This window comes from Geotrypetes seraphini, chromosome 1 (assembly GCF_902459505.1).
Source record: "Geotrypetes seraphini chromosome 1, aGeoSer1.1, whole genome shotgun sequence".
NCBI classification, from domain to species: domain Eukaryota; kingdom Metazoa; phylum Chordata; class Amphibia; order Gymnophiona; family Dermophiidae; genus Geotrypetes; species Geotrypetes seraphini.
The window spans coordinates 21,944,582-21,957,433 of NC_047084.1; the positions used below are offsets into that span (position 1 = coordinate 21,944,582).

The following is a 12,852-nucleotide window of genomic DNA, read 5'->3' on the forward strand; positions in this document are numbered from 1 at the left end:
ATCTATTTCCTAAACAGAAGTCATACTAAATTTAATAATTCTATTCTGACTATTCTTGTGAAATATGTTGTACTTTTACTATTTGCATTTTGTAATTTGCTAATTGTCCAGTTCTCTTCAGTGTAAACCGCCTAGAAATCGTCTGATTGTAGCAGTATAGAAGAATAAAGTTATGTTATGTTATGTTACTTTAATGCAATAAAAAGAAATCCAACCAGATCTGCAGAATAAACAGTGAAGCAGGAGAACAAACAAAAACTGCAGACAATGTACACGATGCAGGCAAAAATTTATTATCCCAAAATAAAATGCAGTAATATAAAAACCTTATTATCAACCAAGGGACCCAACACGGTCCGTGTTTCAGACAAACACCTTCATCAGGGGTTCTAATAAATAAAATACAATACTGAAATAATATAAACAATATTGGGAATATTTAAAAACTTATAAACACTAAAAGAATGTATAGGGATCAAAAAATAATAAAAAATTATCTAATATAATAAAACGCTAGGCCGCGCATGCGCACTTCCTATGTGTGCACCGGTTTTCCGTGAGCTGTAGTGACCCATAGGAAGTGCGCATGCGCGGCTTATGGTCTGGCCTGCTCCCTGTTGAAAGACGCAACGGTAGGTACTCTCACGATCCCCGCCTGCGTTCCCTCCCTTCCTGTAAGTTGGCCGTCCCCGCCGCCGTCGTTCCCTTGTGCACCAGTGCTCCATTATTGCTCTTGGCATCTCCCTTACAGTAACTATGCCGTTGCCGCAATGTAGGGACCCGCAGGTAGGAGTGCGCATGCCCCTACAGTACTCTCTCCGCTCTCTCTTCCTCCCCCCCCCGAGGCGGATGTCGACCGCGGCAGCCCGAGTCGGATGTCGGCCGTGGCGGCCCGAGTTGGATGTCAGCTGCGGTGGCTGCTGGCCGCGGCGGCTGTCGGTGGCTGCAGGCTGCGGCAGCCAAACCCGGAAAGCATTTTAACATAAGTAGGGCATGGAGTTCAGGAGGAAGATATGGGGGGAGGAAAATATTGCACAGGGAAGTGGGGTGGGAAGGAAATGCTGCAACACACGGAAATGGAGGGGCAGAAAAGGGGTTGATGGACAGGGGAAAAGGTGCTGATGAACAGGGAGGGGGGGCAGAAAAATGAAGACAGGCCTACTGCTGGACAGGGGGAGCAGGAAGGAGGTGATGATGGACAGGGGGAGGTAAAACAAAGGGAGAAGGGCTTCTGCTGGATAAGGTGAGCAGTGATGGGGTGGTGGAGGACACAGGGGAGGTAAAAGGAAGGGAGAATGGACAGGGGGAATAGGCAAGGGTGGTAGTGGACAGCCAAGGAAAAAAAAAATGACAGACAGAAATACAGAAAGCGGCTAAGGAGAGAGAAAAAAAAAATAAAGACAGACACACACATATATATTCTAGCATCTGTTAATGTAACGGGCTATAAGACTAGTATAAAATAAACTAAAAGGATGGTGTTGTCATGCCATGCCTAAGAGAAGTGTGATGATGTGACAAAGAGAAGAGGAGATAAATACTTGAAAAACATATTGAAAGTAATAGACATAAGTTAATAGAACAAAATGATTTACTAAACACAAGGAAAGAAACATGCAGTGAAACAAGGTTGATGAGAAATAAAAGTGAAAGCTAAAAGAACAGAAAAACAGAAAGACGTGACACAGAGGTGAACAAATGAGTCACAGTTTACAAAAAATGCCGGATTCGTAACATTGTTTTGTGATGAGAGGGCACCTACCATGGTAAATAAGGTATAAAGTGTACCGCAAAAAATGAAGATAACAACTGTCATAAAAAACATAAAGACATCAAATAAAACCATAACATCATATAAAGATGTATAGAGGCATTGTATAAATATATGACTAATAGATAAAAACTTACAATAAAATAAAACCATCCTGAAAAAATGATGATGAGGGTGACAGCTATCATGAAAGGCATTAGACATAACAGTATATGAAACGTGTAAACTACAAATAGAATAAAAGATGATGTCATTTAAAAAAGGAAAAGAAAGTGTTACTTTAATGCTACAGAGATATTTAAACATCTCAATCATATCTCCTCTCTCCAGCCTTTTTCTCAGAGTATACATATTGAATTCTGTAAGTCTGACCACTGACCAATTTCGTAGCTGCCCCCTGGACCGACTCCATCTTTTTAATAACTATTTGAAGGTGTGATCTCCACAATTGCAAGAAGTATTCTAAATGGGGACTCACAAGAGACTTATTCAATAGCATTATCACTTCTTTTTTTTCCTACTGGCCATTTCTCAATATACACCCAAGCATCTTTCTGGATTTGACCATCGCCTTTTCCACTCTAAGATCATTAGATACAATCACCCCTAAACCCAATTCTTCTTTCATGTACAAATGGGTGGACTGGGATGAGCCATTTGGCCTTTATCTGCCATCATGTTTCTATGTTTCTCTCTCTTCCCATTCTGTGTAGCATTTGCCCCTGCTCTCTTCCGTCTATGTGCATTTCCCTGCTCCTTTTCCTTCCCATCTGTGTGCAGCATTTGCCCCTGCTCTATTCTAAACTAAACTAAACTAAACCTTAGGCTTATATACCACATCTTCTCTATAACAGTAGAGCTCGGCACGGTTTACAAGAAAATTAAAAAGGAGAACAGATACAATATGGATTTGGAACAGTATGGAGAGGAGCGGAATTTACAACTTTGAAAATAGCCAAGTTTTCAGGTGTTTTCGAAATGGTTGGAAAGAACACAGATCACGCATCTATGTGCTTTTCCCTGCTCCCTTCTGTCTGTGTTCATTCCCTCCAATCCATTCTTTCCATCCATGTGCAGCATTTCCCCTTTTCCTTTCCCTTCTATCCATATACAGTATTTCCTTATCTCCCTTCTTTACCGTTCTTATGCTGCATGTCCCTCCTTTCCCTTCCATGTACAGCATTTCCCTCTCCCTTCTCTTCTATCCATTTGCATTTCTATCCTCTCCCATCCACAGGCAACATTTCCCCCTCCCATCCCTCCATGTAAAACATTTCCTTCTTTCCTTTATCTCCACCTCCCCTTCCCTTCCATCCACCTCTCCCTTCCCTTCCATCCACATGCAGTATGCCCCCTTCCTTCATATACAGTATTTACCTCCATTCACTTCCTTTCTATTATATTCACATACACCCCTTCCATCTGTCTGCAGCTTCTGCCCCTCTGCATTCCCTCTTGCAGGTCCAGCAGTTCTCCTTACTTCCTGTGTGTCTGACATTACTTTCTTACCTCCCTCCAGCCATACAAACCAGTACTACAGGCAGTGATTACAATAGGCTCCCTCTGACCACCCCCAGGCTTTTCCTCTGCTGCTGTTCTGCCCCTGCAGTAACAGGAAATTACAACAAAATGAAATACCCCAGGGCTGGCTAGAAACAGCCTTTTGTAAATCGCTGCCAAGTTTGTATGACCGGTGGGGAGGGATGCAGAGGGGGATAAGAGGGAAATGTCAGGTCTGGAAAGGGGGGGCTAGAGAGAGGTAAGGAGACAATGTGATAATGCCAGAGTGGTGGAGGAAGTGTGCTGATTTCGGAGCTGGGAGCCAGAATGCATATGAGGAGGGTTCTTTTTATTGTGTGTGTTACAGAGAGAAGGGGCGTAAATATGTGGGTCAAATATGTGTAACGACTTGCCTACATCTGGATTTTACTCCTTCTACCATCTCCATATTATACCACTCTTCCCTGTGGAATCCTTCTGTTTCTTTTCTTCCTCTGCAACACTCATCATCTAGTCCTGTCCCTTTCTTTCCTTCCTGTACTTCCCCTGCCACTCATCTCTTTCTCCCCTCTCATTCTCCCTCTCTCTCTCTCTCTTGTGGCTCCCCCACCCATACCTGTGGATTCTCTCTTATGTTCCCTGAAAATGCTCTTTGTTCCTCACCCCAGAAGCTGTCAGGCTATGATTATGCATGGTTTGCAGATGTGTTAGAACCACCACCACCACTCTGTTGTAATGAATCAGGCACAAAATAAGAAATCTGTTAGTACATCTGGTCCTTTGTGTCTGTTCTAACAATGCTTTAGCTTCTACCACATCCACTGGAAATCTGTCACAGGTATATCACTCTCCATGTGAAAGTGTATTTTCTTTTATTTATTTGGATCTCTCTCCCTTTACATTGTGAGCCCTAAAGGGACAGAAAAAGTACCTGCATAAAATATATGTAAACCACTTTAGCTGTACCCACAAAAAAGCGGTACTTCAAAATCCATGACTCTTTAGCTTTATATGATGCCCCCTTGTCCTTGAGCTTCTCATTCTGTGAGGATCAAACATACATAAAAACTTTTTCTGGGTTTTGAAAAGCTTCTAGCAACGAGTGATGGCGGGACGGCATCTGTGCATGCAATGCGATGATGTCACATGCATATATGTGATGTCATCACATCACACCAGCACATGTGCAGATCCCAATGAGCAAATAGGTCGAGGAGGTGGGGCTGGAGGCAGAATAGGGTATGACTTGGGCAGAATGGGGCGGGGCCATGGGTGTGGATTTTTGTTGCATCCTATCTGGACTGGGCAATAGCATCAGAGTAGGGAACTAGGCGGGGGAGGGGAGTTTGCCAAAACAGAAATAGGTCCAGGGTGCTATAACGTTTTGAGCCAACCCTGAAGACAGCCATTATATTTCTATGGGTGTCCTAGCATTTAGTGTGTGCTAAATTGGTTAGCGCCCCTTGATGTATTCTCACGAGAGACTTATACAGAGGCACTATCATCTCCTTTTTCCAACCAGCCATACCTCCTGTCATCATGCATAGTTTTACTATTAATTATTTCTATAGTGCTACAGATGTATGCAGTGCTGTACAGTCACAAAGGAGACAGTCCCTGCTCGAAGGAGCTTACAATCTAAACCAGGGACCTCCAAAGTCCCTCTTTGGTTTTCAGGATTTCCCCAATGAATATGCATGAGATCTATGTGCGTGCACTGCTTTCAATGCATATTCATTGGGGAAATCCTGAAAACCAAACTGGATTTGGCCCTCAAGGAGGGACTTTGGAGACCCCTGATCTAAACAGACAAACAGATGCAATGGATAGAGTTAGGGGGAATGGTTAATCTGCTGACTAGGGTGGTGGACAGTTGGGAGTAAAGCTATTTTTATGAGATTCACCCTTAGTAATTTTTCTTTTTAGGATACGCTTTTCCAGAGTTTCCAATGTTACCCAATCCTAGAAAGAATAGTTTTTGGTCAGTCCCGGTTTTGACTTTCTATCCCAATGCAGTGTGGCAGTTGTAATGCCTATTTTCATTAAATTCAGAGCTGCAAGTCCTATAACACATTATTGTGGTATCAGAAATCCAGCACTGGCCTAAAATCTCCCTCCTCAAACTGGGCAACTTGGCAGCTCTACATTTCACCGTTAGCAATCTGCTTCATTTTATTTTATGAGTGAGACCTTAGCTGTACTAGGTCTTTTTCATTTTTATTCCAAAGTATTTGTGAATGTGCGGTCCTGGTTTTTTTTGCAGTATAAACCAATAAGCATAGGAGCATGTTAGAATATAACAACTGTTCTTAGAGTCATTCCATGTCAAATAGACCAATTTTGAAAATCATCCATGCACAACCTCCTCCAAATTGAATAAAAGTTTGTGTGAACATTCACTGGGGTCTCAAACTAAATCATGCAAACTTTTTCGGCTGCATCTCTATTGGTTCGAAACTTACAGGCAACTGAATGGAGGTCATCTTCAGAGTGCCATGCTCCGCATAACACAAAAAAGCCATTTTGTCCAGGTGCTTCAGCCCAACAAAACCTGTCATGGGACTGCCTGACACCTCACCCTCACTGATGATGTGGCAGAAGGAAAGCCCCGGCAGGGCAGGCCACAAGTAGCCCATTCAGAATGCTGCTTCTCCTGACCTGTCGTCACCACCATTGTTGTAGCTTTAGAGGCCAGGAAGTATGTCAGGCCTCACCGTGGGAGTTGGTCGCTGAATCAGTGAGTCTGACTTTTTTCAGACAACGAATCAATTCACTGAAGTGAATTGGTGAATTGATTCAAATTGGGCAGCACTACTCCAGAGGAATTTTCCCAGGGCATTTTTTATACTGCTGCAACCTCTATCTTTTGAGTTATATCACAAATAGTTTTGCTCATAAGCAAGTTGTAGTCATCTGGAAGTGAAATAATAGAAAGCATAAGTTTCACATTTTGAGGAATCGTTCAGATGCAGACTGAGTTCCTGATGAACAGACTGTAACACACCATTTTGGCCTAAACTCACAGAATTTTCAGAACCCAGTTTCAGGTCCATACTTTTTCTGATAAACAGTGTAAAGTTTCTTCAGGTTGCACAATAACAATATTTTCAGCTTTGCTACTTTGTCACCATTAATCTTCACAGAAACATTGCCTGGGCATATCTTACAAACCTCATCATCTTTGTAAAAATCTAGAACTTTTTGCTTAACTTGCTCAGCAAGCATTTTCTCTTGTTTTGGTGTTGGAATTGTCCTCTTGTTTTAGCTTCTTGTCTCTTTTTATCATTCTGGTTGAGACACTGGATTCTTTTGCAGTTTTCTCAATGCTCCAACTATTTGGAGCCAGGGTCAGAATTTGTATCTTTTTCTTATGGTTGGAAAGTTCCAACTTTTGCTTCAGTTCCTTCAACATCAGCATACGTTAAGCCACTAACAGCTGCAATTTGATTAGCAATGGCCCCTTGGGCTTCACAGAATTTACGCTGGGCATAATATATTCCATTCTACCAACTATTAAAATTTTGGGAATCCACTTTGATCAAAATTTATCATTTGATATTCACATTAATACTCTTGTTAAAAAATGCTATTTTCTATGATGGAAGCTTCGAACAATTAGGCCATATTTTTACCTTTCCTCCTTTAGGCTATTGGTAAAGTCACTTATTCTAAGCACTTTAGATTACTGTAACATCTTTTGTCAATCTGTAAGAAAAACATCAAGAGGTTGCAAGTTATTCAAAATACCACTGTTCATTTGATATTCAGTCTGAAAAAAATTAAACCAAGTGACAAAATATTACCCAAAGTGCACTGGCTACCAATTTAGGCGAGAATATTGTTTAAAGTCTAGTTGTATAAGTTTTAAGTCTTTACATGGTCTTTTACCTAGTTATTTTCTTGACCACTTTGAATTTGTTAATAGAAAACACCCTACACAGGGTTCTCGGATATTTGACTTTCTATCTATCATGATCTTTAAGCTTCGCTTTGGACACTGCGCTCACTGACATCGTACCAGTGTTTCACCCATTGTATCCTTCATTCAAGACAGACTCTTGATAAAGGCACAGATGCCGAAACACTGCCAGTGTCGAGTCTATGAGTCCTTGTGGCATACTTAAGTGAATTTTGAATCATATACCCTTGGCTGATCGCTTGACATCTCATCCTCATGACTCCATCGTTGTGTGTTTTTCTCTCGTCATTGAGACCTGTCCTTGGCTTCTGATTCAGTTTCAACACACTGCTAACATGACATTTCGATATGACATCACAGTGTCTTGCAAAGGTGATACTTTTGCATTTCTAGGCTTGCATGCAGTAAATAACACAGCACAACTTTGAGGAGTCATTTATAAAAGTACATGTCAAAGCAAGAAGTGTCATAAGCTAAAAGCATGGTTAGCAAAATAAGTTTAGTTAGCTGCATTGTAAAATGTCACATCTTTAGTTCATTTGCATGTTACACAATAGGGCGCAAAAGATGACTGTATAATATAGTGTATCCGTACATGCAAATGATACATATCTGGGGACTTTAATTCTGTCCAAAGCAAAGCCAGGTCCAAGTTGAAACAGGGGTGATTTTGCTGCAAAAAAAGATGCTATGTCAAATGACAAAAACAAATTTTAAATTACACAAGAGATATTCTAACTCAAAAATGGTAAACATGTGCATTAAAAAAGTGACATCACATCTTTATGTCATTATATCTTTGCTTCCAGTTGGCTGCAAAGCTTCCTCATGCAAATCCTAGATGTACGTTATGGTCCATGACTATTGGTCCAGTTATGATTTGAATCAAAGTACGTTTAAGTCAGGAGCAATGAGGAGTCAAAGTAGGCCTTAAATTTCTTATTGTAACATTTTTCCCATAGTTTACTGACCCATATAAAGGGAGGCAAGCTCATCTAATGTTCAAACTTTTCACAGGAACTTAGTACCAAGGGTTGTACTAATCCAAAAAATTTCAGTCCCATGACAGGTTTTGTTGGGCTGCAGCACCTGGACAAAGTGGCTTTTTTTGTGTTATGTAGAGCGTGGCACTCTGAAGGTGACTTCTATTCATTTCGAACCAATAGAGATCCAGCCAAAAAATTTTCATGGTAGGGAACATCCACATAAAATTTTGTTCAGATTGGAGACGGTCGAGCGTGGACCCATAGTCCTCTTGATATGGAATAAGTATTCTCAAGTGGATTGATTTTTCACTCTCAAAAATTACAAAAGCTAGGGGACACTCGATGAAGTCGCAGGGAAATGCTTCTAAAACCAATAGGAGGAAATATTTTTTCACTCAGAGAATAGTTAAGCTTTGGAACACGATGCCAGAGGTTGTGGTAAGAGTGGTTAACATAGCTGGTTTTAAGAAAGGTTTGGACAATTTCCTGTTATTGAGATAGACTTGGGGGAACCACTGCTTGCCCTGGATTTGTAGCATAGAATGCTGCTACTATTTGGGTTTTTGCCAGGTACTAGTGATCTGGATTGGCTACCATGAGGATGGGCTACTGGGCTGGATGGACCATGACCCTGTAAGGCTGTTATGTTCATATGCAAAAAGGAACAATAATTGTTCTTATTTTATTTTAGCAATAGCAGCTAAAGATGGACAATTACAGACACTGCAAAAACTAGAGATCATAGCTCATCATGACATTACAGAATCTGGATGGAGAAACTTCTTTCGGATGCTAGACAACCTTCCCAATTTAAGCACACTGAATATAATGAGACTGTACACACAACAAATCAAGTGTCATGCAACAACAGTTATGTCCTTTGTCCAGTGTGTCTCCAGACTCCCTAGCCTCATGACTGTTTTCATGCAAGGTTGGCTGCTTGACGAAGAAGATCTTAAAATGTTTAATGCCATGAAAGAAAAGCATCCACAATCAAAGAGCTTACATCTGCATTGGCAGTGGCTGTTGCCTTTCTCTCCTACTATACTAAACTAGGTCCTTTCTCACAGAGAAGAAAATACCCTATTAACAGGACCTAAAGAAAATGTATATTTTAAAGTTGGAGAAATCAGATGCTGTGTTGTGTAAAGTACTTGGTCAAAGTACTTAAGTAAAAATAAAAGTATTTTTTAATACATAAGTAAAAGTACAATGAAGAACACATTAAAATTTTATTTAAGTAAAAGTAATTGACTAATACTTTAACTTTTTTTACTCAAAAAGTATTATGTCATAACTACAATGAATGCAACTATTGTGAACATTTTTATTCCAACAACTTTACTGCTCTACAGTTCAATTCATTTTGCTTTTAGTAAAACTACCCCCTCCCCTCTTTTTAAGAAGCTGCGTTAGCAGTTTTTATTGCCGGCCATGGTGGTAAAAGCTCTGGGGCTCCTAGAATTCCTATGAGCGTCAGAACTTTTACTGCCACAATCGATGATTAAAAAAACGTGGCTTCATAAAAGGGAGGATGGGGGCAAATTTGGGAAATAACTGTTGTCAGCCTTACATTACTTTGTCAGCATGTGAGATGGCCTAACCAGAGGAGCAGCAAAGGACTCTGGGGTATTGTATTAAACAAATCTGATCTTTGGAGTGTCAGTTCAGGCTCTTGACCATTCAGCCTTAGAATGCCACTAAGGGGTAGATGCACTAAAGTCAGCGATTGTCGCCAAACCTGTTTTCACAGCTTTAGCAATGATCGCTTTAACCAACCCAATGCACAAAACAGCTCACCGCTGTGTTACCGCCAGGTCTGCCTAGGATTTTTTTCATTTATTTTTTTCAATGGCACAGATATTTTGCATGTGTTGCACACTTATAATATCTGTCCCATTAAAAAAATGAAGGAAAAAAAGTCCTCCACCACCGATGACGGCCCTCCCCCACTGATGAAGCACATCCCTCCAGCTCCAAGCCCTGCCCATGGAAAATGATGGGCCTTCACCTCCCCGGTGCACCTTGTGATATACAGGGAGGAGCCTAAGCCCTGATTGGCTCATACACCTAAGGCCCCTCCCAAGTGGGAGCAAATCAAGACCTTAGGCTCCTCTCTCTGTATCCCATGTGATGCATGTGGAGGAGCCTAAGGCCCCTCCCTGTGTATTACATTGGATAAAGAGGGAGGAGCCTAAAGCCCTAATTGGCGTCCTTTCTATATATAAATGAACAATTAAGGGCTCCTTTTATCTAGCTGTGCTACGGGGATAGCGCGTCGGACATTTCATCATGCGCTAACCCCCACGGCAAGCCAAAAAACTAACGCATCATCAATGGAGGCGTTAGCGACTAGCGCAGCAGGCGGTTGAAAGTGCGGTATTCCGCGCGTTAACCGCCTACCCCACCTTGATAAAAGGAGCTCTAAAAGAGGCTAAGGCAGAATTTAAATATCTGAAGATGAAATTAGCCTCACAGGGACAGGTTAATGCTGTCTCCTGGACTGCATTGCAGATTTCTCCCTCCACACCTTTGGCACCAGTAAATAAGATATACTAGTGTTCTTCAACCTTTTTACACCTATGGACCGGCTAAGACTGAAATAAAAACCAATGTAGATAGTATTTTTATTTATTAATTAAATAAAAATTTAAATTTATAGTAATTGACATTATTTAAATTTCCTACACATTATTCCAATGTATATCTTCCTTCTGCATCTATATCTATCCTGTCTAGCATCTACCCTCTGCGTCCTTGTCCCTTTGTACCCATGTGATCAGTATTGCCCTTCTGTGTCCCCGTCCCTTCTCAATTCAGTATTCCCCCTCTGTGTCTATCCCTATTCTCTATGCACATCATCTCTTCTCTGGGCATCATCTCTCTATTCTTTTCTGCCCGGAGCCCAGGCCCCCCACCCTATGGCTTGTATGCCTTCCTTGCTTTCCCCCTGTTGTTAGTATCTCTCCCTCCCTGAGTCCACTGTCCCCCATCCACAAATTCACTCTCTCTGCCCCCTTCTCCACTGCCCTCCCCACAGTCCAGCAGCATCTCTCCTGCTCCCTCCCTCCTTCCAGGTCCAGTAGCAGCTTTCCCTTTCTTTTCCTCTGTCTGGCAGCAGCTCTCCCTTCACTATCCTCCATTTCCAATCCAGTATAGCAACTCCCCTGACCAGCAGAAGCAGTACCCCCTTCCTCCCAACCAGCTCTAGCTCTCCTTCCCCCTTTCATCCTACCAGCAACAGCTCCCCTTTCTACCTCCAACCAGTGGCAACAGCACCTTCCTTTACCCGGACTAGCAGCAGCTCAGTGTTTTAACTTGCCTGCAGCAGTGTCAGTAGCTGTCAGCCCAACGATTCACTTAGGCAGCTTTGGGTCCTTTGATGAGTCACACCCGCCTCTGAGAAAGAAGAATTTGCATCATCAGAGGTGGGCCGCAACTCAGCAAAAGCCCCATGACTGCCTAAGTGAATCCCTGCTCTGATATTACTGGCACTGCTACAGGCAAGTTAGAATACTGAGAGTTGTTGGGAGGAGGGGGAGGAAGCTTCTATTTCTGCGGGGGAGAGGAAAGCAAAACGTCAGCAGAGGGAGGGAGACACGCGGGTACCCAGCTCATTGGGCCAAAGAGCAGCAGGAAATTTTTGCGGACCAACACCAGTCCGCGGACCGGCAGTTGAAGAACACTAAGATATACTATTTGCCTACCTTATCAAAGGAGACCCAAGGAGAAATAAATGGTAATAATCCCCAAATTATACAAATGGATTTAAATAATATTTTAGCTATTCTAGAAGAATCTATGAATGATACTTTGTTGGTCTCTTTTGGTTTTGAGCAAGACTTGAATGCTTTTATGAGACTATTTTCAACATTCCACTGAACTATTTTGGGGGGAAAAATATGGGTGTATCCTGATGTTACTAAAGTTACTCAAGAGTGGAGAAAACAGTTCCTTACGATGTGCCAGAAAACAAGATCTATTGGTGCTTCATTTTTGCTTGCTTAACCCTGTAAATGTTTAGTTAAATTTGCAGGTTTGAAGTATGTTTTTTTTCATCCCAGAGCAATTAAGAGCCTTATTGGATTTTAAAAAAATTGCTTGAGCATTAGCTGATTATGTATAGAGTAGGGATTGCAATGCTAAGAGCCTATTAATACTTTGTATTCCTTATTTAATTGTTTCAAGCTACACACTCCCATTTAAATTGTGATCTAAGGAAGTAACATAGAAACATGACGGTAGATAAAGGCCAAATGGCCCATCTAGTCTGCCCATCCACAGTAACCATTATCTCATAGAAACATGACAGCAGATATTTTCTTTATCTTTTTATTTCTTCTTCATAGAACTTTCACTGTCTTGCTGTAACAAGAGTTTATCTTGTAATATTATGTTAAATAAATAAATAAATAAATAATAATAAAAAGAAGATGAACATGTGAAGGATCCCTTTATGTTGAATGTTTTTCCTATATGAGTGACCGAGGAATCCTCTGAGATATGCTCAAATAGTTTGCAGTTTGCCACACCACAAGGATGTGTCATTCTCTTCTTTGTGGGTTTGTGTGGGGAGTTTGCTTTATAGGTGGCTGACAGGCCAGCACTGGAAAAAGAGATTAGGTTCTTACCTTGTAAATATCTTTTTTGAAATACTGCTGCCAGGAGGAAGTGAC

General features: G+C 41.4%; 1 protein-coding gene across 3 annotated transcripts in view; it reads left to right on the plus strand.

The window, feature by feature from the left end:
- Nucleotides 1-12,612, plus strand: part of NAIP (NLR family apoptosis inhibitory protein) — an 85,590-nt gene extending 72,978 nt beyond the window's left edge. For all 3 annotated transcript variants that reach the window (XM_033928796.1, XM_033928884.1, XM_033928723.1), the window contains one exon: nt 8,868-12,612. In XM_033928796.1, the coding sequence (XP_033784687.1) occupies nt 8,868-9,232 (365 nt within the window). In that variant the 3' untranslated portion in view covers nt 9,233-12,612. The remainder of the gene's footprint in view (nt 1-8,867) is intronic.
- Nucleotides 12,613-12,852: the final 240 nt, after the last annotated feature.